This window comes from Mus musculus, chromosome 3 (genome assembly GCF_000001635.26).
Source record: "Mus musculus strain C57BL/6J chromosome 3, GRCm38.p6 C57BL/6J".
Taxonomy (NCBI): Eukaryota; Metazoa; Chordata; class Mammalia; order Rodentia; family Muridae; genus Mus; species Mus musculus.
In genome coordinates this window covers 90468740-90492858 of record NC_000069.6, presented here as the reverse complement: position 1 = coordinate 90492858, position 24119 = coordinate 90468740, and the positions used below count along the sequence as shown (strand labels likewise).

At 43.5% G+C, this 24119-nt stretch overlaps 2 protein-coding genes and 1 non-coding gene across 3 annotated transcripts; 2 read left to right on the top strand and 1 right to left on the bottom strand.

The window, feature by feature from the left end:
* The first annotated feature begins 1845 nt into the window (after nt 1-1845).
* Snapin (SNAP-associated protein) lies at nt 1846-4833 on the top strand. The gene is made up of 4 exons (NM_133854.3): nt 1846-2027; nt 2265-2311; nt 2587-2705; nt 3266-4833. Exons 1-4 carry the CDS (start codon nt 1885-1887, stop codon nt 3365-3367), a joined length of 411 nt encoding a protein of 136 aa, NP_598615.1. The 5' UTR covers nt 1846-1884; the 3' UTR covers nt 3368-4833.
* Nucleotides 4480-16658, bottom strand: Ilf2 (interleukin enhancer binding factor 2). Its single transcript, NM_026374.3, has 14 exons — nt 16614-16658; nt 15795-15854; nt 15497-15539; nt 12151-12255; nt 11789-11866; nt 11393-11495; nt 10017-10082; nt 8289-8405; nt 7091-7169; nt 6587-6674; nt 5947-6008; nt 5762-5876; nt 5542-5632; nt 4480-5400 (listed from the first exon to the last, which is right to left on the bottom strand). Exons 1-14 carry the CDS (start codon nt 16616-16618, stop codon nt 5240-5242), a joined length of 1173 nt encoding a protein of 390 aa, NP_080650.1. The 5' UTR covers nt 16619-16658; the 3' UTR covers nt 4480-5239.
* Nucleotides 16659-16927: 269 nt separating this feature from the next.
* n-TMcat11 lies at nt 16928-16999 on the top strand. The gene has a single exon. It is a non-coding gene; the product is annotated as a tRNA-Met (tRNA).
* Nucleotides 17000-24119: the final 7120 nt, after the last annotated feature.

Genomic DNA, 24119 nt, shown 5'->3' with positions numbered 1-24119 from the left:
TAAAGCTGGTATAAGCCTGAACCTGAGGCAGGAGGATCACATACATAGTCAAGGCCTGTGTGTACTACAAAGCAAATTCAAGTCCAATCTGGCAATTTAGTGAAACCTTATCTCAAAAAGTGAGGTGGGGGTAGAGGGAAGGTACAGTAGGACTATAGCTCAGCAGAACATTTGTCTAGCAATCACAAGGCCCTGGTTTCAAGCCCCCCTCAAAAATTTCAGCAAAACAAAAAACCCTTAACTTTAAATCCTGTCATGGTGGCACAGACCTGTAACTCCAGCACTTGAAAGACTTAAAACAGAGCTTGTACACTATGCCCCTCCTTAGAATTGGGAACAAAACACCCATGGAAGGAGTTACAGAGACAAAGTTTGGAGCTGAGATGAAAGGTTGGACCATGTAGAGACTGCCATATCCAGGGATCCACCCCATAATCAGCATCCAAACGCTGACACCATTGCATACACTAGCAAGATTTTATCGAAAGGACCCAGATGTAGCTGTCTCTTGTGAGACTATGCCGGGGCCTAGCAAACACAGAAGTGGATGCTCACAGTCAGCTAATGGATAGATCACAGGGCTCCCAATGGAGGAGCTAGAGAAAGTAGCCAAGGAGCTAAAGGGATCTGCAACCCTATAGGTGGAACAACATTATGAACTAACCAGTACCCCGGAGCTCTTGACTCTAGCTGCATATGTATCAAAAGATGGCCTAGTCGGCCATCACTGGAAAGAGAGGCCCATTGGACAAACAAACTTTATATGCCCCAGTACAGGGGAACGCCAGGGCCAAAAAGGGGGAGTGGGTGGGTAGGGGAGTGGGGGTGGGTGGCTATGGGGGACTTTTGGTATAGCATTGGAAATGTAAATGAGCTAAATACCTAATAAAAAATGGAAAAAAAAAAACAGAGCTTGTGAGCTCAAGGCTAGCCTTGGTAACACGGCAGGACTTTCTCTAACAAAAATAGCAAATCTTTAGAAATAAAACTCGAGGGCAGTGGTGGGATACACCTTTAATCCCAGCACTGGAGTTCAAGGGCAGCCAGAGTGAGTTCCAGGACAGCCAGGGCCACACAAAGAAATCCTGTCTGCAAGAAAGAGGGAGAGGGAGATAGATGGGGAGAGGGCAAAAAAAAAAAAAAAAAAAAAAAAAGAGGGAGTGGGAGAGAGGAAGAGAGAGAAAAGAAAGAACCCTTAACATGAATATTACATGGCTTTCTCATCAATTCCCATGGAGAAGGCTATGGACAATAGCACTTAGATGGCTCAGCGGTTAGGAGTACTAACTGCTCCTGAGTTCAAAACACAGCAACCTTCAAATCCCAACAACCACATGGTGGCTCACAACCAGCTGTAATGAGATCTGATGCCCTCTTCTGGCGAGTCTGAAGACAGCTACAATGTACTTACATATGATAAATCTTTTTTAAAAAGGAAAGAAGGAAGAGGAAGAAGAGGAAGAAGAAGTAGAAGAGGAGGAGGAGGAGGAAAGAGAGAGAGAAAGGAAAGAAAGAAAGGAAGGAAGGAAGGAAGGAAGGAAGAAAGAAAAGAAAGAAAGAAAGAAAGAAAGAAAGAAAGAAAGAAAGAAAGAAAGAAAGAAAGAAAGAAAGAAAGAAAGAAAGAAAGAAAGAAAGAAAAGATCAGCCTGGTTTACATAGTTACAGGGCAATCTATCTCCAGAAGTCTAGATCCGCCCCCTACAGGCCCATGGAAGAAGAGGCTCTGGTCCCGGCCCGCTTGCCGGGGCTCACTGAGGACTCCATTTCCCAGCTATCCCACTGCCGTCTGGGCTGTATATCTAAGCGCCCTCTCGCGGTGCACAGCGGCGGTCTGGAGTTCCCGGCGACCCTCGCGGCAGGCTGAGGGCGTCAGGGCAGTTCGCGATGGCCGCGGCTGGTTCCGCTGCTGTGTCAGGGGCCGGGACCCCAGTGGCGGGGCCCACAGGCCGCGACCTCTTTGCCGAGGGGCTCCTGGAGTTCCTGCGACCCGCGGTGCAGCAGCTCGACTCTCACGTGCACGCGGTCAGGTGCAGGACCGGGTTGCTGGGGGCGGGGCCTAGGGAACTGGCTTTGTAGGGGCGGGGCCCCGAAGAAATACTAGATACATTCTTGAGACACTGATGTTGAGACTGGGTAAATAGGCGGAAGGGCCTGGGTGAGGCCTTGAAGTTGAGGTTGGCTTGTCTCAGTATTTGGGGAATAAGTAGAATTCGTTTCCCGCGTCCCAGTCACTGACCGTTGTAGACTTTTGTACCACTTTGCAGAGAAAGCCAAGTAGAGCTCCGGGAACAAATTGACAACCTAGCTACAGGTGAGTGAGCAGCCAGGATACCTAGAATCCCTGATCTCACTTTCGGGAACTTTGTTTCCCCAGGTTTTAGGCTAAGTTTCTGTCACTTGCTTCTCAATATCAGAACTACCCAAGGACTCCAATTTCTGGGGATATTTTAGGACAGAATGGAAGAAGGGAAGGTGTCTGTGGCCCACACAAGACTGCAAGAGTATTTTTCATCCCATTCCTCTCTTCCATTCCCTAAGAACAAAAAATGAGCCATTAGATGTTGGTTGCCCATTTCCTCTTCCCAGAACTGTGCCGGATCAATGAGGATCAGAAAGTGGCCCTGGATCTGGACCCCTATGTTAAGAAGCTGCTTAATGCCAGGCGACGAGTTGTCTTGGTCAACAATATTTTACAGAATGCACAGGTAAAATAATAAAATAGTAATAATAATAATAATCCCAGCAGTGCATGGTGGTACATGCTGTAGTTTCAGCATTTGGTAGGCTAAGGCAAGAAGGATGGCTTGAACTTTGAGCAGAGCCTGGACTATCAAATCAGCTAGGGCTACATAGCATGACCCTCTTTCAAAAAAATTTCTTCTTGTTTATCCTGCTTTATGTCTTCAACACTGTGAAGCAACTATGGGGGAAAAGAGTGGTGTTAACTAATCTGATAATAAAGGCCCATATTCCCCTCACCCCATTACTAGGCCTCAAACTAGACAAGTGCCAATTCTTAACTTCTAATTCTTAACTTCTAGTGGCTGTCATTTACAAGTCCATTTTAACGTAAAGGGCTGGCTTGAAAAGAGCCAAAGCCAGCTGGACATATAAGCAGGCAAATTTCTGAGTTTGAGGCCATCCTGGTCTACAGAGCAAGTTCCAGGGCTACACAGAGAAAAAACAGTCTGGGGACAGGGGCAGAGGGGACTCAGTTAAAACCTTTTACAGCAGTCATTAGATTCCCCATCTTCCTGTCTTACAGGAACGACTAAGGCGGTTAAACCACAGCGTGGCCAAGGAAACAGCTCGCAGGAGAGCTATGCTGGATTCAGGAGTTTACCCTCCTGGTTCTCCAAGCAAATAAGCACGGGCCCGTGACCTGAGTATACAAGTACAATTCTCCAACGGCTTTGTCTGGTAGACACGAGAAGATTCCAGGAAAGTCTCTGTAGACCTTTGATTTTTTTTGCACTATGTACTCATTCATGTAGCCGCCTCAAGAAACATGCGTACGGCAGGACTATTTCCTAAAGAACCTCCATCACAGCTTGTCCATCCAAGAAAGAGCCTCTACCTTTTGGGTTTTGTTAATCTTGAGACAAGATCTCAGTATGTAGTCCCGGCTGGCCTCAAACATGTCCTCTTGCCTTAGCCTCCTGAATGCTGGGATTATAATAGGCATGTGTCAGAGTGCCGGGCTCAAGCCTCTATATATTTCCCCCAAAGAATACTAAGTAAATTAGGCATCGTGTGGTAGAAAATTGAGAAAACACCAGATTTAGTGAGAAAGTATACTCCTATTTCTCCCCCTCTGCTTCACCACAGTTCCTCTCAGAAGGTAATAACCTTTCCAGGATCATCTTACACTCTATAATGTTTAGGTTAACTCCTATTAACAAGTTTCGCAACTGTTGCCTTCATTGCTACCCAAGGAGAGCATGCCAGATAGCGAGGATCCAAGGTCAAGGCAGAGCCTTGACAGCTAAGAGTCCTAAGCTTTTGCGATTTTTTTTTTTGTTTAGACTACATATTTTAAGGGCTAGAGGGATGGCTCAATGGTTAAGAACACTGGTGATTCTTCCAGATGGCGTCCAGTGCTTAGCGCCCACATGGTGACTCACAGCAGCCTCTAACTCCAGCTCCAGGGGAACCCAATGCCCTTGTCTGGCCTTTTGGCCCAGCACACACACACATATGATGCAGATATATATGCAGGCAAAACAACCATCCTCATAAAATAAAATTTAAAAGTTACATATTTAAGCGCCATCCTTTCCAGGCTTAGCCAGCCAGTGTTAACCATCCTGTTACTCCTATTACTGGGGCTGGGCAGTTTCCTTTACCTGTAACTCCACTTTGTTTACAACTGAGGACTTAGGTAAAGTCAAGGTAAATAATTTATCCTCTTGGCCACCCTGGCTTGACTATGTTAATATTAAGTATTGCTCAACATTATTAAATAAATGCTTGTACTGGTTATTTTAACAAAAAAATTTATTTTATTATGGTTTCAAAGGGTTCAGGACATGGTCACACTGATGCATATTTTGGGGCCTATTTTGAGACATGAGAATGTGAGGTGATCAAGCTTCCAAGAGAAGGGAATGCTGGACTCTGCCATTTATCCCTTTATTCTGTCCATGCACTGAGCTCATAAGATGCTTTCACCCCACATTTAGGGTTAATCCTTTGCAGAAATTTCAGGTTATTTTAGGCCAAGCTGAAGAAATTAGCCATCACAATGGTATCCTAGGAATCTATTACTTTCAATTTATATAATTTAAAACAGCAATCTCAATGTTTATAATAAAAGACTCAACTTGAATTCTACTGAGGTTATAGAAGCCAAATGTAGTTGCTACATATTGAAGAAAAATAAAACCAAAAGCCCTAGTAGGAAGTACTTTAATCATTTTTCTTAGAAAAAAAAAAAAAAATTCCCAGATACTCAATGACCGTTTACAGCATTTCAACACAAAGTACTTGGTTGGGAGTGGTTAGGTTTAAATATTGGGAATGTGTGGCATTCTGCTTCCTCACAGACGGACAGAGGGCATACGCAGTCACAAATGGGAGACTTCTAGCTGCTTGGCCACTATCGAAACAGTAGCGTTTTTTTCTTTTCAGTTTGTTTCCCTTCCTGCTGTCTCCCTATGCCACAGAAATGCCGCCATCTAAAGCCCCATGGTGGCTGGCTTAGCCTCTCTTCCCTTGGGGAGAAACAGTAAAGGGAAGGTCACTCCTGAGTCTCCATGCTTTCTTCTTCTTCTCCTTGAGGTGGTTCTTCTGTGTTCTCCTCCTCTTCCTCCCCCTCCTTCTTCTCAGGTGGCTTCTCATAAGCCTTTTCTGAGGGTGTCACAATCACTCCATCCCAGGTAGATATTTCAGAAGCAAGATCTAGAAGAAACAGGGATAAAACCCACTTCATACAAATATCCCAGTAAACAAGATAAGCTATATTCATTAATATTAGACCACCTTTAGATACGGCTTCTCTATAGTTCAGAACCCCTGAACCACACCACAGAGATAACTTACAGCTGGCATCCCCCTCCTGGCCAAGGATCTTCCTAAAGCCTCCATGGGAGAGAATTCGAACCAGAGTCTGAGCTGTGTAGCAGACCATATCCTGAAGAACAAGGAGAGGGAAATGAGCCAAAATAAATAGACTATACATGACTAACATCCGTGTGAAACAGGTCCCCTGGTCCTTGGCCTTCTGGCCAGAACCCCACTCATTTCGTGGTTGTCTTAATACCTGTTGTTCTAGGGTCATAACTGTGTGTACCCTGAAGTTGCCACTCTCACACGGGTCAGTGATGCCCACTGACCCAGGCAAGAACAGTCCTGCAGCCAGAATCTGCAAGCAGCGCCTGAAACACAAAGACACTTAGAAAGCAAACAAAACAGCTTAGAACCGAAACCCAGAGAAGTGTGTTATACCTGTAAGCCACATTCAGGGCCAAAGGCTGTCTGGTGGGGTTGTTCATTACAGCATAGTGCCCCTGGAAGAGAGTAAGTCTGGTAGGTGTGCTACCATCTGGCAATTCCATACTCAAACAAACTAAAACTTCAAGTCATGAGGAATACTAGCAATAACAAGCTGACAGCAATAACTATGATTGCCCTGAGTATTAACACCTCAGTGAAACAGTGGACTTCCAGTCTCCCAGACTTTCCTGTCTCCCCAAGTAACCCTGACTGTCCTGTAACTCAGAATACTCTCTTTAAGACCGACCAAAATTTTCTTAAGTTTCACTGAATTTCTGATGTTGATAGGTTTAAGAGTAATGAAGCTTCCTGTGTTTGTACATGCCTTTAATCCCAGTACTATGGAGGCAAAGGCAGACCTGAGTCTGAGGCCAGCCTGGTCTACAAAGCAAGTTCCACAACAGCCAGGGCTGTACAAAGGAACCCTATTTCAAAAAAGATAGAAAGTACAGAACAAATAAATAAATTTACACAAAGATGACACCAGTGCACCCCTGTTCCTTTTATAGTACTGGCCAGTGAACTAAGGACTCTCACATACTAGTGAAGCACTCTACACAGGCTACACCCTCAGCATCCCCTTTTTACTTACAAGTAGGTCAAGGATCCAGGGTGTGAGAGGCTCAAAGCCAGGAAAACGAATCCGTAAGTCCTTTAGCAATCTTATGAGAACTTTAACTCTGAATAAGAGACCCAGGAATTAAGAGATAATAAAATCATATTGACATTTCTGCACAAGTTAGGAGTCAAAACTGACTGTACTATTTAGAGAATTATATATACAGTGCCTAGCAGCTGGCCCAGCAAAGAAAGGCATTTGTACCCTAAGTCTGACAAACCTGAGTTCAATCCCTAAGACTCACACAAGAGAACTCAGACTACACTGCACCCACACACAACAAAATTCTATATGCACGTGTATATATATATATATATATATTTTTTTTTTTTAGATAAAAACATCACATCTGAAGCAGTTCTATCAGAGAGAGTAGGGGGCCTGTACTGTTTGTTATTCACAGTTGTTGGATTACAGGTCAAAGCCACTACACTCCTCAGAAAAGATTATTTTATACAAACGACCAATGAGACTCACGTGGACTGAGAAGCGTTCTCTTCAAACCAGCGGGCATGCCGGATGGCTGCTAAGGCGCTCTGCAACACCTTGATGTCCACTGAAGACAAGTACAACAGGCTAAAAAAACTTTCCTATTATGTGTGCAGTATATTCAATCCCAATCAATACCCATCCAGAACTGTGGCAAGGCTAAGGTAGCAAGCCATTTGTCCAAACACTGTTGTTCCTCCCAGCCAAATCTGAAAACATGCAACACACTTATCTTTTCCAGTAATCTATTTCCCTTCACAAGTATTTATACAAGCTTTTACTTTTTTTCTTTCTCACTCTGGCCCCACTCACTCTGGCCCAAAGGTTTATTACATGTGAGTACACTGTAGCTGTCTTCAGATACCCCAGAAGAGGGCATCAGATCTCATTATGGATGGTTGTGAGCCATCATGTGGTTGCTGGGATTTGAACTTGACCTCTGGAAGAGCAGTCAGTGCTCTTAACTTTTTTTGTTGTTGTTGTTTTGGGGGTTTTCCAGACAGGGTTTCTCTGTGTAGCCCTGGCTGTCCTGGAACTCACTCTGTAGACCAGGCTGGCCTCAAACTCAGAAATCCACCTGCCTCTGTCTCCCGAGTGCTGGGATTAAAGGCGTGTGCCACCACTGTCCGGCAAGCTTTTACTTTTTATCTTTTTCTTCAATTTTTTTTTCTTCTGTAATCCTTTTTAAGACTTTGAAAATGTTGGAGATGGGCTCTATCTATGCTTTGATTCAATCAGGAATCTGCATGTCCAGATGCTGAAGGTCAATTAGAGTTGCTCCAGTAGGATGCAGAGAGGAATGGAAGAGAATACCAACCAGCATTGTGAGATTTCGGGTGAGTGGCCACTGGCCACTTTCCTGACTGGGCATAAGGTAGCAGGGGGAGGTTTAGGAGTACCCAGCCTTTGAGGCAGCCAAGGCATTTAAAAATAAGCTAATGTATCTTTCATTTTCAGATCCAAAAGATAGCTCCATCTGCCAGGAGCCAAAGTGGTATAGCAAAAACTCCCACAACAGCCAAGTCACTAGGAAGCTGGTAAAACTAACTAGAAATGACAGGGAAGGTAAAACTCCTTTACAGTTGACAAGATACTAACATTTCCAGAAAGTGCCAACGCTTTGGCTGTCTGTACCTCCTAGCCCCCACCCCCATATTTCTCAGCAATGGGGAGGGGGGAGACTTACAATGGAGTTCTGGATCCAGTTTTCGGAGATTGGGGGGCACTGTTGTAATGAGAATTTTCACCGTAGCATCAGAAGAGCTAATTTCAAAGCCAGTTTCATTAGTCAGCATGGTCAAAACTAAAAGAACAAAATAATCAAGATGTAAAACATAATTGTTCTGTTTTGAATTTTTTAAAAATTATGTTTTATTTAGAGCATATGAGACTGGGAACACTCACACTCCTATAGAGAGCAATGGACAGCCTTTAGGAATCAGTTCTCTCCTTCTACCATGCAGGTCTGATGGAATGAATTCAAGTCATCAAGCTTGGTGGCAAGCACTTTTTTTTTTTTTTTTTTTTTTTTGGTTTTTCGAGACAGGGTTTCTCTGTGTAGCCCTGGCTGTCCTGGAACTCACTCTGTAGACCAGGCTGGCCTCGAACTCAGAAATCCGCCTGCCTCTGCCTCCCAAGTGCTGGGATTAAAGGCGTGCGCCACCACCGCCTAGCTGGCAAGCACTTCTAACCCACTGAGCCATCAAGCTTTTGAGACAAGATCTCAAGTCGCTCAGGCTGCCTCCCAACACATTATGAAGCCAAGGATGACTTTGAATTCCTCCTCCCTCGACCTCACCCATCTTGAGTAGAAAGAAGCATGTGCCAGCAAAGCTGGGGTATGTAATGCTGACTACTGATCCCAACTCTACACACACTAGACTCACACTCTACCAACTAAGCTGTATCAACCCTGCCTTCATTTTGTTTTGAGACATAAGGTCTTTCTATGTATACAGTTCAGGCTGGCCTTAAATTACCAATCCCCTGCCCAAGTTTTCCAATGCTGGGGTTATAGGTGTGCCACATCTGATTAAACAGGTCAGTTTTCTGGCAGTGGGTTATTTAGGTTTTGAGACAAGAATGTATGTGCATGTGTATATGTACTGAAGGCTGGCCTCAGACTTCAGATCTTCCTGCCTATGCTTCCAAGTACTGGGGTTAATAAGCATGTACCACAAAACATCAGTAAGAGCTTGGATACCACTAAGTAGAAGGAGGCAGCAAGGAGACGATCTCTAGCACTAGACCAACCTACCCACATAAAAAAGTAGGGGAGAGAGCGGGACAGGACAGGACATGAGACCTCAAGCAACAAAGGGCCTGAATATGAAGCTCAGTGGCAAACTGACTGCCCAGCATATAAGAGGTGTGGTGTTCAACCTCAGCACCACACACACACACACACACACACACACACAAGCAATACACCTCTAAGCTGAGGGTTATTTCTGAATTAAAAACAGCATTCAAGAGTTCAGTGGTGGGGCTGGTGAGATGGCTCAGCGGGTAAGAGCACTGACTGCTCTTCCAAAGGTCCTGAGTTCAAATCCCAGCAACCACATGGTGGCTCACAACCATCCGTAACAAGATGTGACGCCTTCTTCTGGCATGTCCGAAGACAGTTACAGTGTACTTACGTATAATAATAAATTAAAAAAAAAAAAAAAAGAGTTCAGTGGTGCATCCCTATCTATGATCCTAGCACTTGGGAGGCCAAGACAGGAAGAATGTAATTTGAGGCCAGCCGGAACAATAGTGTAAGTTTATCTCATAACCCACCTTTCATAATAAAATAAAAACTGAATACCGGAGAGACTCCTGCTAACCCCTAACCCACACTGCCTACTATTTGTAAGACCAGCTGCTGTGGCCACCACTACATGCATATTTAGCAACAAACTCAAATTCAAACCTTCTGAGGGATCCTGTGCCCTTAGGCTTTCCACGACTTTGTTCCCCAGGGCAGCAACAGCTTCCACTAGATTGGAGAAAAAGGACATAAACGTTACAGTAATGTATTTCATGTAGATTTCCTCTATTTTTTTTAAGATGTATTTATTTCATGTATGTGAATACACCATTGCTGTCTTCAGACACACCAGAAGGCAGCACTGGATCCCATTACAGATGGCTGTGAGACGCCATGTGGCAGCTGGGATTTGAACTCAGGACCTCTGGAAGAGCAGTCAGTGCTCTTAACCGCTGAGCCCGATTTCCTCTATTAGTAAACAACTTAGCATCTCTATTTCTACCCCACAGACTGAAGCTTACTCAACTAGAATGAACACTCTTACCAGTGTAATAAAAGCCTGGACAGAATTTGAATGACTCAGAATAAGAATTCTCGGGTATACACATCTTTTTTTCTTTCTCTTTTTTGGTTTTCTTTTGTTTTCGTTTTTTGAGACAGGGTTTCCCTGTGTAAAGGTAACCTCGATCTCAGATATCTGGCTGCCTCTGCCTTCCACGTGCTGGGACTAAAGGTGTACGTCACTATTACCTTACACATGTACACCAACAACAACAACAAACAAACAGACTGGTATGATGGTGTACACCTTTAATAACAACACTCAGAACATAGAGACAAGCAGATCTCTGCAAGCTGGAAGACAACTAGGGCTACATAGTGAGACCTTGTTTCAAAACAAACAAACAATAAGTAAATAATATATTTGCTATTTTCCTTCCATACATTCACACACAAATAATGACGAAATAAACAAATGAATCTGGGCTTCAATTATTACTAGCCTTAAATCTAATCTCAATGCTTAGGAAAGTGGGCTGGGGTGGCTGGAGAAATGCCTCAGGTTAAGAGTGCTTGTTCCTCTTGTAGAGGACCTGGGTTCAGTTCCCAACATCCATTTGATGGTTCATAATCATCTGTAACTCCAGTTCCAGGAAATCCAAAGCCCTCTTCTAACCTCCATAAGCCCAAGGCCATGCACATGGTATGCATACATATACATATACATATACATATACATATACATATACATATACATATACATATACATATACATATACATATACATACATACATACACCCTTAACAGTAATAGAAATAAATCCATTAAAATCTTTGAAAGAAAGAAAAGAAAAAGAGTGGGCTGAGACTCCTGCTAACCTCTGACCTACACTGACCTGACTGCTATGGCCACTACATATTCAGTAACAAACTCAAAACCTTGAGGAGCCCTGTGCTTTCAGGCATACCATGACAAGCTAGCATGCCCAAGGCCCTGTGCACCATCTCCAACGCAGAAAGATAAGAGATACACTTACATGTTGGCAGGATCTTTAGTATTACCACCAGGTCAGCCACATTGTGTCCTGTAGTCATTGTTCCCTTTTTATATGATCCTACCTGCCGGACTTCTTCAATTTGCTGTTGAAAGGGATTTCAAGTAAGTTTAAGAAAATAAAGGTGTTGAGTCCTCATAGAACCATTTCAGCTGCTTCTAAATACCCAGATTTGGAAGCAGCAATGATAAAATCACATCCCCCAGATAACCACAGAGAGCCCTGGGCATGGCTAGCTGACCAGTGATTTCTCTGTACTTTTCCATTTTAGGCTTTAATTTGGATAACAGACAACTGAAAGATTAACAGGCAAGAGCCAAGTAAATTTCCATACCACCAGAGATACCCTTTCTTAGAATTAAGTCATCAAAAACTCACCACTTCAAATGTTCCTGGGGCCACAATCAAGTTGTCAATCACATTGTTGATTTTTGTCACCAAAGAAAGGATGGAAGCCTGAAAACATCACAAAGCAAAAATACCCTAAGCCAAAAATTACACACAATATATATTTAATGTCATCATCATCACCAGACTCCCCACATACAATAAGAAGGAAGATGAATAATTACACACCCAGAGGAGTTTGGGCTCTGACAGCATTCTTGATGGGAATCAAACCTAAGGGCCTCAAGTGATTACCACTGGCTTATAATCGCAGGCAAGACAGCACTCTCCTTAACCAGAATAGGGTAGAGCGTAACTCGAGGCTTTTGACACAGCCCAAGGAAAGCACATACCTGCTCAGCAGAATTAGGGGCAAGGTCTTGATTCCTCTTCAGCAAGGCTTCACTGAAGGAGGTCTCATCAGGTGCTGGCTTGACCCGGGGAAAAGCCATTTCACACTAGACCAGAAATCAAATCATGTTATTTATCAAAAATAATTCATAGAAGAGGGACTAAAGAGCTGGCTCAGCGGTTTAAGAGCATTGCCTCCTCTTCCAGAGGTCCTGAGTTCAATTCTGAGTAACCACATGGTAGCTCACAACCATCTGTAATGGGATCCGATTCCTTCTTCTGGTGTGTAGATGTATGTGCAGACAGGGCACTGATATACATAAGCTACATACATAAATCTTTTAAAAAAAGGATCTCTGTGAGTTATTTGAGGCTAGCCTGGTCTACGGAGTAAGTTCCAGGACAGCCAGAACTAAGTACAGAAACCCTGTCTTGGGAAGAAAAAAAAAAATTGAGAAAGAAAATACATAAGATTTTTTTTTTTGATACTACAATAGGAAAAGAAAATTGTTATATCCTTGTAATCCCAACCCTTTGAAGAAAGAGACAGGAGAACTAGCAGTTCAAAACCAGCTTCATGAGATCTGGTCTCAAAAATATATAAACAGGACCCAGTGAGATAGCTTGGCAACAAAGGCCTAAGTCATCAATTCTGGGACCCACACAGAAAACTAAATCCTACAAGTTGTCCTCTGATCCATCACCACACACTTGCTGTGGTGTACATGTAGTACTGACTGTAATAAAAAGAACTTCTTAAATATAGAGGGACTAAAGAGATGGCTCAGACTGCTTTTGTAGAGGACCCAGGTTCAATTCCCAGTGCCCACATGGCAGCTCACAGCTCTCTGTAATTTCACTTCCAGAGGATCTAACACCCTCACACAGATTATATATGCATATGTATATAATATATAGTACATATATACATATAGAAAGAGGCAAAACACCAATGTATATAAAAGTATATCATTTTAAAATAATGAAAATAATAATAATAGAGGCTGGAGGGATGACTTAGCAGTTAAAAGCACTGGCTGTTCTTAAAGGGCCCAGGTTCAGTTCCCAGCACCCACATGGGTCTCACAACCACCAGTTAACTACAGTTCCAAGGAATCTAACTCCCTCTTCAGCTTCCTCTGGTACTAGGCATGTGTGTGGTACACATACATGCAGACACACACACATAAATCTTTAGAATTAAAAAAACAAAACAAAAAAAAAACGGGCCAGAGAGATGGCTCAGCAGTTAAGAGCACTGACTGCTCTTCCAGAGAACCTGAGTTTAATTCCCAGCAACCACATGGTGGCTCACAACTATCTGTAATCGGATCTGATGCCCTCTTCTGGTGTGTCTGAAGAGAGCAATGATGTACTCATATATATATATATATTTTTTTTTTTGGTTTTTCGAGACAGGGTTTCTCTGTATAGCCCTGACTGTCCAGGAACTCACTCTGTAAACCAGGCTGGCCTCGAATTCAGAAATCCACCTGCCTCTGCCTCCCAAGTGCCAGGATTTTAGCCAGGGCGTGTGCCACCACACCCAGCTAAAATAAATATATCTTAAAAAACAAAAAACTAGAAAAGTCTACATTTAATTTTATTTTCCCCAGGGACCATTTCAAAGCCAGTACACCTTACAACACTTGTTTTCACCTCCTTCAGATGTTCAAGTCCAAATGCAAACCTTGTTTTTCTGTTATTTCTTTTGAGACGGGTCTTATATAAAATCACAGGCTGACCTGAACTTGCTATGTAGCTGAGGATGACTGTAATCTTATCTTCCTGTGTCTTCCTCCTTTGTACTTAGATTATTAGTGCGTACCCTCATACTGATATATGAAATGCTCTGGGCTCTGTGCATGCCAGTCAAGCACTCTACCAACTGAGCTACAACAGCAGCCTGAGTACTCATTACCTTTATATAAAAAGAAATAAAGGCCCGGCAGTGATGACCCTCATCTTTAATCCCAGCTCTCAGGAGGCAAAGGCAGGCAGATCTCTGTACATTATAGGCCACCCAAGGCTGTACAATGAAACCCTATTTACACACACACACACACACACACACACACACAAACAGAAATTACCCAGAGGCCAGAGAGATAACTCAGCAGGTGAAGAGTATTTGCTACTCTTGCAGAGGAACCAGATTTGATCCCTAGCATACCCAAGGCAGCTCACAACCTCTGACAAGTCACCTCTTCTAGCCTCCAAAGGCACCAAGCACACATATGGTAAATATTTATATAGGCAAGTACTTTATACATACACATGAAATTTTTTAAAAAAGCAAGCCAGGTGGCAGACACAAGTGGGTTTCTGAGTTCCAGGACAGCTAGGGCTACACAGAAAAACCCTATCTAAAAATCCAAATATAAATGAAGAAAGAAAGGAACTGATTATAACCCATCCGCCATGTAATATAGTACACACTTTTAGAACTGTGGAGGCAGAGACAGGCAGATCTCTGATTTCCAGGCCAGCCAAGGTTATAGATACAGACACTGTCTCAAAATAAATAAGTCCTAAAAATTATTTTTTAAAAAGACATTTTTTAGACAAATATTACAATGAAACTGTAAAGGAATTATTTTTCCTACCTTGCTGACTCTGTTTTCTATGTTTTGTTTTTGTTGAGACAGTTCACTCTAGTAACCCAGGCTGACTTTGAACTCTGAACATGGTCCTACTGCTCAGGCTTCCATTTCTGGGATTACAAAAGGATTACAGTCTCTTTAAAGACTGACTGGTGAACTGGCTTGTTTTTTTAAATATTTATTTATGTGTATGTGTGAGTGCCACAGTGAATGCATATGCATCCTGTGTGCATGAGCCTGTGGAAATCAACAGGGACATAAGATCCTTGGAAATTAGAATTACAGACAGATGTGCACCGTTATGCAAGAACTGGAAAAAATTTGTAGCCTCCACTAGAGCCATGTTATACCTGTAGCTATACCTATAAGTAGATAGTGACATATAATAAATACAATAATAAAATAAAATTAGGTGTTAGGGATATAGATCTAACATGTTCAAGGTCCTGGGTTCAAATCTCTAGCACTCATACTAAGTAAATAAAAATTTACACCAGATGTGGGAATGCATGACTGTAATTCCAACATTCAGGAGGTTGAGGGAGGAAGATGGTGAATTTGCAGTCAACTCAGTAAGTATTCATAGAGTTCCAGGCCAGCCAATCATACAGAAGACCCTCACTCAAACAAAGAAAAGATCCACTCTTGAATCCTACTCCAAACAGTATCTGACTCCATTAACAAGGGGGCTCCATTTCTACACCTATAAGTGAACAGGAAAGTCCTCCAAAGCCAAAATACTCACCAAATAAAAATCAAATGGGATATGGGGCACAAAAGGCCTGAACCTGAAACATGAAAACAACCCAAAGTTATTCAAGCAGAAAGCACAAGAGAGGTACACAATGCACCAACCAATTCTGTCTTAAGAATTGGAAAAGTTTCTGAGCTGTATCATTCTTAGCAAAAGGTCAAATCCACTTAGTAGGACATCAGGAAAAGAAATGCTTTTCGTGACTTTCATGAAATGAAATAGAACAATCTACTCCAAACCCCTTTCTACTGAAACAAACCAAGGCAAAGATGCAAACAGCCACACTCACCCTCCACCAGGCCCTCCTCTGGAACCAAAGCGCCCACCACGACCACGTCCTCTGTCACCCCTAAAAATACATACATTTTACTCTCAATTCGCTGAAAAAGGTCTCCATCACACCATCAATGTTATTTCAATTTGACTTACCTTGACCGCCTCGAACTACAGAAGTGGATAGATATTTCATGCTCTCTTCTCCCAGATTCCAAATGGTGCCCAATGACATCCTAATTCTGGACTTTTCCTTTTTCTTGTTTTTGAGACGGAATCTCATGTATCTCCTGCCTTACCTCCCAAGTGCTGTGAGTGCAGCTTTCGACACCACACCCCACTTCTAATTCAGGATTTTATCAAAACTCACATCAGGAAAATACGAGTTTCAGAACCTGATATACATACCCCTACTAAGGTAACCTACGATCGTGAGGCACACCAGTCCTAATATGCACAGTAAAGTGACTTATCATTTATTAATACAGCATTAACAGTTACGAGGCATGTACTATTGGTCAAACACTAGGTACCAGAAAATTGCGCAACGCTCCAGCCTACTTATTGCGCACGGAGGGAGATCTTCCTGGGCCGTTAAGACCTCTCCTCCATCCCCTCCCGGCCCCCGAGACCCAGGTATCAACACAACTCCCCCTGCTGGGCCCCGACCCCCTCCGGGCCCGATTCCCGGAGTCCGCCAGCCTCCTCCTGCTCCACTCCCCCGCGGTCAGGCTTTCCGCCGGCCGCCCAGATGCAGGCCCTTGTTCCTCCGACTCCATTTCAGCCAGGCCCCCGAGACTTCGGCTGGAACTTTCAAGCACCTCTGTCCACTTACCTCATGGCTCGCTTAATCCTGAACAATGGAGGCCACACAACCGCTCTTCGCTGGGAAGAACTAGGCTGGCTGAGAAACGTCTGGCCGGCGTGTCCCAACAAACGCCTGCGCGATAGGCTCCCGCCTCACTCCGTCCCGCGCGTTTATTGGTTAACGCAGCAACCAATGAAAAATGCCCTGTAAAGGAGCCAGCCAATAAGAAGACATAACAGGGATGAAGGCAATTTTCCCCACTGACAGCGGAGGGCGTTCAGAAGTTGAGGCGGTGAATGGTAAGCTCTTCTATGGAAAAGAAGAGAATGCTACCAGTGGGTAGCAGAGTGGCGCAGCGGAAGCGTGCTGGGCCCATAACCCAGAGGTCGATGGATCGAAACCATCCTCTGCTATCGGAGGCTTTGTTTTTAAAATTTTGACAATCTAATTAAATTTTCCTTTCCATAACAAGAAATACAATTCTTTTTTCTTCTCCAACTTTTTTTTTTTTTTTTTTTTTTTAGATAGCGTCTTTTTCGGTCATCCTGACTTACATAATACTCGTTAGTGTAGCCCGAGCTGTCATCAAACTCAGCAATCTCCAGCGTGTGCCGCCTCACCTGAAAACATAACTTTTACCTTATGGAAATATGAGAAATAACTTAATTCCACTTACCACCACTATTCCCTCGATAGCATTACTATTATATGATTCTTTTTATTGAAAAAAATTCATACAATATATCTTTTTTTTTTTTTTTTTTTTTTTTTTTTTTTGGTTTTTCCGAGACAGAGTTTCTCTGTGTAGCCCTGGCTGTCCTGGAACTCACTTTGTAGACCAGGCTGGCCTCGAACTCAGAAATCCGCCTGCCTCTGCCTCCCGAGTGCTGGGTCATACAATATATCTTGATCACATATTTCTCTTCCCCAGTTCCACCAGCTCCTCCCCACTTCGCTATGTTAGGTGATTCTGACAAGTATTGGTGTATTACTTACTTTCGTAGGCATATATTCCTTTCAAGTAACCTAACTGCACCTTCATTAAAATAGGGAATACTTTATCGTGTTAGCAAGGTGAGTCAGCAGGTATAATCGCGACAACCTGAGTTCAACCTCTGAGACCCACAGTGGTGGAAGGAGAGCAGCGATTTCTGCATTTTGTTCTCCGACCTCACTATAAAGGTTGTGGGTGTGGTGACACCCATAAACACAACATAAATATAACAGAATTAAAAAAAAAAAAAAGAACGCTATTTTGGCAAACATGGTGGAGCATGCCTTTAATTATAGCACCTGAGAGGCAGCAGCTGGAGGATCTGAGAGTTCAAGGTCAAACTATTCTATGTAGCCAGTCCATGCCAGGTAAGTCTACATAGGAGATCCTGCCTCACAAAAAGTCTTTCATCATCTCAGAAAGGTAACCATATTGGATTTCTACCATCATGGGTTAAGTTTGCCTTTAGATTTTCTTTTCTTTCCTTTCCTTTTTTCTTTTCTTTTTTTTTTTTTAAGATTGATTGATTGATTATGTATACAGTATTTTGCCTGCATGTATGTTTGCAGGCCTGGAGAGGGCATCAGATATATGGTCCTGAGCCACCATGTGGTTGCTGGGAATTGAACTCAGGACCTCTGGAAGAGCAGTCAGTGCTCTTAACTTCTGAGCCATCTCTCCAGCCCTAGGTTTTCTTTTAATTGGGAGTGGCTCAGAAAAGGCTCAGCAGTCAAGAGCACGCACTGTTCTTTCAGGACTAAAGTTCGGCCAATCTCTTCTGCCCTCTAGCACATTGTACGCATAAGCATGTATACATATACACACATAACTTAACATAAAATACATCTTTAAACCCAACCTTGTGGTGCAGGCCTTTAATCCCAGCACTGGGGAGGTACAGGCAGGCAGATCTCTGAATTGGAGGCTGGCCTTTGATCTACAGAACAAGTTCCAGGACAGCCAGGGCTGCATAGAGAAACCCTATCTCAATAATAATTAAAATAATAATAATAATAATAATAATAATAATAGTTTATTTACTTAGGGACTAGAGAGATGGCCCAGCGGTTAAGAACACTTGTTATTTTACTCTTGCAGAGGACCAAGAAGTGTCAGTTCCCTTCACCCACATGGTGGCTCACAATTGTCTGTACTCCAGTTCCAGGGGGTCAAACATAGTTCTCTGACATCCACAGGCATCAGGTACGCACATGGTGCACAGACATATATGCAAGCAAAGCATTCATACACATAAAAAAGGTTCATCTAAAACATACCTTAAGCTGCTGCAAAAAATTAAGTTTCTTCATTACTATGTGTGCATGGTTTGAGGTAGGGAGAATGTGCCACAGCCAAGTCCAGGTGAGTCTTCTACCTGTTCCTGGGTCCTTAGGATCTACTCCACATAGTCTCTCTATGTAAACTTTGCCTGGAACTTGCTGTGTAGACCAAATTAGTCTACATACTCAGAACTCTTCCTGCTGCAGCCTGCCAACCGCTGTACAGGGGGTACAGCCCAGTTTGTGCCACTATGCCCACCTCTGCCTGTTATTTTCTTTTAATTTTTAAATTACCATCTTTATTTTTGTTTTTTGTTATTTTGTTTTAATTTTTGTGTTTATTTATGTATATGTACGCATGTCTGTGCCATGGCATGCACGTAGAGATCAGAGGACAGCTTGCAGGAGTCAGTTCTCTTGCCTCTCTTTGTAAGTGCCGGGTCAGTCAGAGTAGGTCCTGGGAATGAACTCAAGTTCTCATGCTTTTTTTGTAGCACGTGCCTTTAAACTCCAAGCCCCAGTTTGGGGGTGGGGAGGGGGAGGGGAAGTCTGGCTTCTTTCACTTGTCCCAGGGTGAAACTCTCCTGAGTTTTTTGGAATTTGATATTTGGTTTTGTTTGTCTTTGGTTTTGTTTATTTGGTTGTTTGGTTTGATTTTGGACTTTTTGAGGCAGGGCTTCTCTATGTAGCCTTGGCTGGCTGTCCTAGAATTTGCTCTGTGGACCAGGCTGGCCTTGAACTCAGAGATCTGCCTGCCTCTGCCTCCCCAGTGCTGGGATTAAAAGTGTGGCCGGGCAGTGGTGGCGCATGCCTTTAATCCCAGCACTCAGGAGGCAGAGGCAGGCAGATCTCTGAGTTCAAGGCCAGCCTGGTCTGCAAAGTGAGTTCCAGGACAGCCAGTCTACACAGAGAAACCATGTCTCGAAAAAAAACCAAAAAAAAAAAAAAAAAAAAGGGTGGCCACCTTGTATTTTGTTCTGTTTTATAATGTTTCACTGTGAATCTCTGGCTGGAACTCACAAAGATCACTCCTCTCTTCACTCCTCTCAGTTCCTCGATTCCCTCTTCCCCAGATCAACTAATCTGTTTCCCTTCAGCGTGGGTGGGGGAGGGAAAAGGTGAGCAGGTCTCCCAAGGATATCCATTGAACTTGGCCTAACAAGACTACAATAAGACTGGACAACCCTCATATCATGGTTGGACTTGACAACTCAGTACACAGAAAACGATCCCAAGTGCAGGCAAAAGAGTCAGAGACAACACTCACTTCCATTGTTGGAAGTTCCACAAGAATACCAAGCTGTACAATCATAAAGTACATGCAGACAACCTAGCTTGGACACATATGTGGATTGGATTTACTGCTTCAGTTTCTGTGAGCCTCACTGAGCCTTGATTGGGGAGGGGGGTTTGTTTGTTTGTTTTGTTTTTAGGATTCAGCAGGGTGTGATTAGAGAGATGAATGCTGATTTATTTGTCTGCAGAGTCTCCACTCTGCTGGAAGAGACAGATTCTGTGTTATTGTAGTGTCATCTACCCTACCGGCTTCTTCATCTACCCCCTCTTCTTCCGGATTCCCTTGGATCCCCCTAGTGTTTGGTTTTGGTCTCTGCATCTGCTCCCATCAGTTGCTAGAGGAAGCCTCTCTGTTGACTATTGGACTAGGCACCAATCTACGAGTGTCAGAATATCATTAGGAATAATGATTCCTAATTCCATTGACTTGTTTTGTTTTGATTTTTTTTTTTTGGCCAGTTGTGTTTGGTTCTATCCTAGATCTCAGGGCTGGTTCCTGGTCATCCAGGGAGTGTATTCAGACTTGGGATCCCTCTAGTGTAGTGGACCACAAGTTGGACCAGTCATTGGTTGGCCACTTCCACAGGTTCTGTACCATGCCACCGTTGCCCCAGCATGTCTTGTAGGCACAACAGATTGTAGGTTGAAAGTTTTGTGGCTTGGTTGGTGTCCTATTCCTACTGCTAGGTGCCTTGCCTGGTTACAGAAGACGACCAGTTTGTGCTCCGGATCCCCCATTAATAGGAGACTTCACTAAGGTCATTCTCACAGATTCCAGGGAGTATCCACTACACTGGGTTTCTACATCAATCCCCAAATGCCTCCCAATTCCAGTCATCTCTTCCAGGACTCTGTCATTCTATGTCTCCCACCCACTGGCTGATTCCTTCTGTTCCCATCCCCACCCACTGCGGAAATCTATTTTATTTACCCTTCCCAGGAAGACTGTAGCATGATTGTACTTGACCTAACAGCTGATGTAAACTTATAAGTAAATATATACCATCTTTTCTAGTTCCATCCATTTGCCTGCAAATTTCATGATGTCATTGTTTTTTAACTTCATTGTGTAAATGTGCCACGTTTTCTTTATCCATCTTTAACCTAGATGTTAAAGGATATCCAGGTTATTTCCAGTCTCTGGCTATTATGGGGGGAAAAAAGTGCAATGAATATGATTGAGCAAGTGTCCTTGTGGTAGGATGGAGCATCCTTTGGATATGGTATAGCTTGGTCTTGAAGTAGATTGATTTCCAATTCTCTGAGATACTATAGTGGCTGTACGAGTTTGCACCCCCACCAGCAATTGAGGAAGGTTTCCCCATGTCCTTATCCTCCCAAGCATAAGCTATCACTTATGTTATTGATAGTAACCATTCTGACAATATAAGATAGAATCTCAAAATAATTTTGATTTCCATTCCCCTGATAGCTAAGGATATTGGACAAGAAGTCTTTTTTTTTTTTTTTTTTTTTTTTTTTTTTTTTTTGGGTTTTTCGAGACAGGGTTTCTCTGTGTAGCCCTGGCTGTCCTGGCACTCACTTTGTAGACCAGGCCGGCCTCGAACTCAGAAATCCGCCTGCCTCTGCCTCCTGAGTGCTGGGATTAAAGGTGTGCGCCACCACGCCCGGCTGTCTTTTCTTTTTCTCAGTGCATTATTTACCTGATTCTTGCTTATAGGGGGGTGGTAACCAGGACCCAGTGCTTCCTTCTGTTGACTCCTAACCTGTAGCACCTTGCAGGAGTACATCTGTATCCATAGAGACCAGTATGATGAGCAAATGCTAAGTGACAAGACCATTAGGAGGAGATGACTTCTTCAATATCTCATTTAGTGAGACAGGTGCTGACAAGTGTGTGCTGACAACAGTTATTAAAGATGAGACCCACAGGTTGGAGAGCTGGCTCAGTGATTAGGAGTACTGTCTACTCTTCCAGAGGTTCCAAGTTCATTCCCAGCACCCACATGGTGGCTCACAACTATCTATAATGGGATTTGATGGCCTTTTCTGTCATGCAGGCATACATGCAAATAGAGCACTCATATGAATAAATAAATAAATCTTTTTATTTTTTTTAATTAGATATTTTCTTTATTTACATTTCAAATGTTATCCTCTTTCCTAGTTTCCTCTGCGAAAATCCCCTATTCCCTCCCCCCACCCCCTGCTTCCCAACCCACCCACTCCCACTTCCTGGCCCTGGCATTACCCTGTACTTTGGCATAGAACTTTGGCAAGACCAAGGGCCTCTCCTCCCATTGATGGATGACTAGGCCATCCTCTGTTACATAAGCAGCTAGAGACCACCATGTGCTTTCTTTGATTGGTGGTTTAGTCCCAGGGATCTCTCAGGGTACTGGTTAGTTCTTATTGTTGGTCCTCCTATAGGGCTGCAAAACCTTTCAGCTCCTTGAGTACTTTCTCTAGCTCCTTCATTGGAAACCCTGTGCTCCATCCAATGGATGACTGTGAGCATCCACTTCTGTATTTGTCAGGCACTGGCAGAGCCTCTCAGGAGACCACTATATCAGGCTCCTGTCAGCAAAATCTTGTTGGCATCCACAATAGTGTCTGAGTTTGGTGATTGTATATGGGATGGGTCCCCATGTGGGGCAGTCTCTGGATGGTCTTTCCTTCAGTCTCTGCTCCGAACTTTGTCTCTGTAACTCCTTCCATGGGTATTTTGTTCCCCCTTCTAAGAAGGATAGAAGTATCCACACTTTGGTCTTCCTTCTTCTTGAGTTTCATGTGTTTTTTAAATTGTATCTTGGGTATTCTGAGTTTCTGGACTAATATCCACTTATCAGTAAGTGCATATCATGTGTGTTCTAATAAAAAAAAAATTTTTTTTAAAGATGGAGTTTGTACTGACACACCTCCAGCTTTCCCATCATGAGCAGTTCATTATAGGCAAGGGAAATGCTGCCAGTAACTATGCCAAGAAGGACTACCCATGGACGATGAGATCAATGACTCTGACTTAGATGGGATTTACGGGCTGACTAGCAGGGGCTCAAGTCCTGTTTTTCCATACCTTTGGTAGGAAAATGGTTCTAGGTTCTCCTTGATGCTAAACGTCTCCATGCTGATTACAGCTGGAGTTCCTCACTTAGCCAGCCCCGAGTTTTCACGGCTGTCTTTGAACCCTACAACTCCACCGTCACTATCTTGCGGCCCTCTGACTGTATTTTCATGGTAGACAATGAGACCGTCTATGACATCTGTCATAGAAACCCTAATATTGAACACCCAACCTACATTAACCTCAATTGTCACCGTAGGCAGTTTCTATCTTCTATCACTGTCCTCCTTCCATTTGATAGACTTCCATTTCCACCTTCCTACATATGCCCGTCTACTCTGCTGAGAAAGCCTATCAGGACCCAGGTTCTTCTGCAAAGATCACAAGTACTTACATTGAGCTAGCCAATCATATGATTAAAAAGTCACCTCACCATAGTAAACACGGAGGTTTGATGCTTGACATGGTCTGGTGATGTGGTTCCTAAAGATGTCAATGTTCGGTCTGCCACCATTGAGACCATGTACAGCATGTAGTTTGTAGTCTCATACTCCAATGGCCTCAAGGCTGGCACACACCTCTCCCAGAGGAAGAAACCCGGACCAGCCACAGTGAGCTGTGTGCATGCTGAACAGCACTGGTGTCATTGCTGAGGCCTGGGATCACCCAGACCACAAGTTTGACCTGATGTGTGCAAAGCGTACCTTTGTTCACTGGCATGTGGATGAGGGGATACAGGAAGGAGGGACTTCTGAGGTCCATGAGGGCACTGCTACCCTGAAGACATGTTGGAAGGGCGGTGTGAATGCTGTTGAAGGGGAAGGGAGGAAGGAAGAAGGGAATACTGATCATCTGTTCTTTCCACTGCAGCCCCAGGCCTTATCCCTAGAACTTTACCTCCAACCAACAGCCACTAAAAGCTTCCTGAGTAGATTATC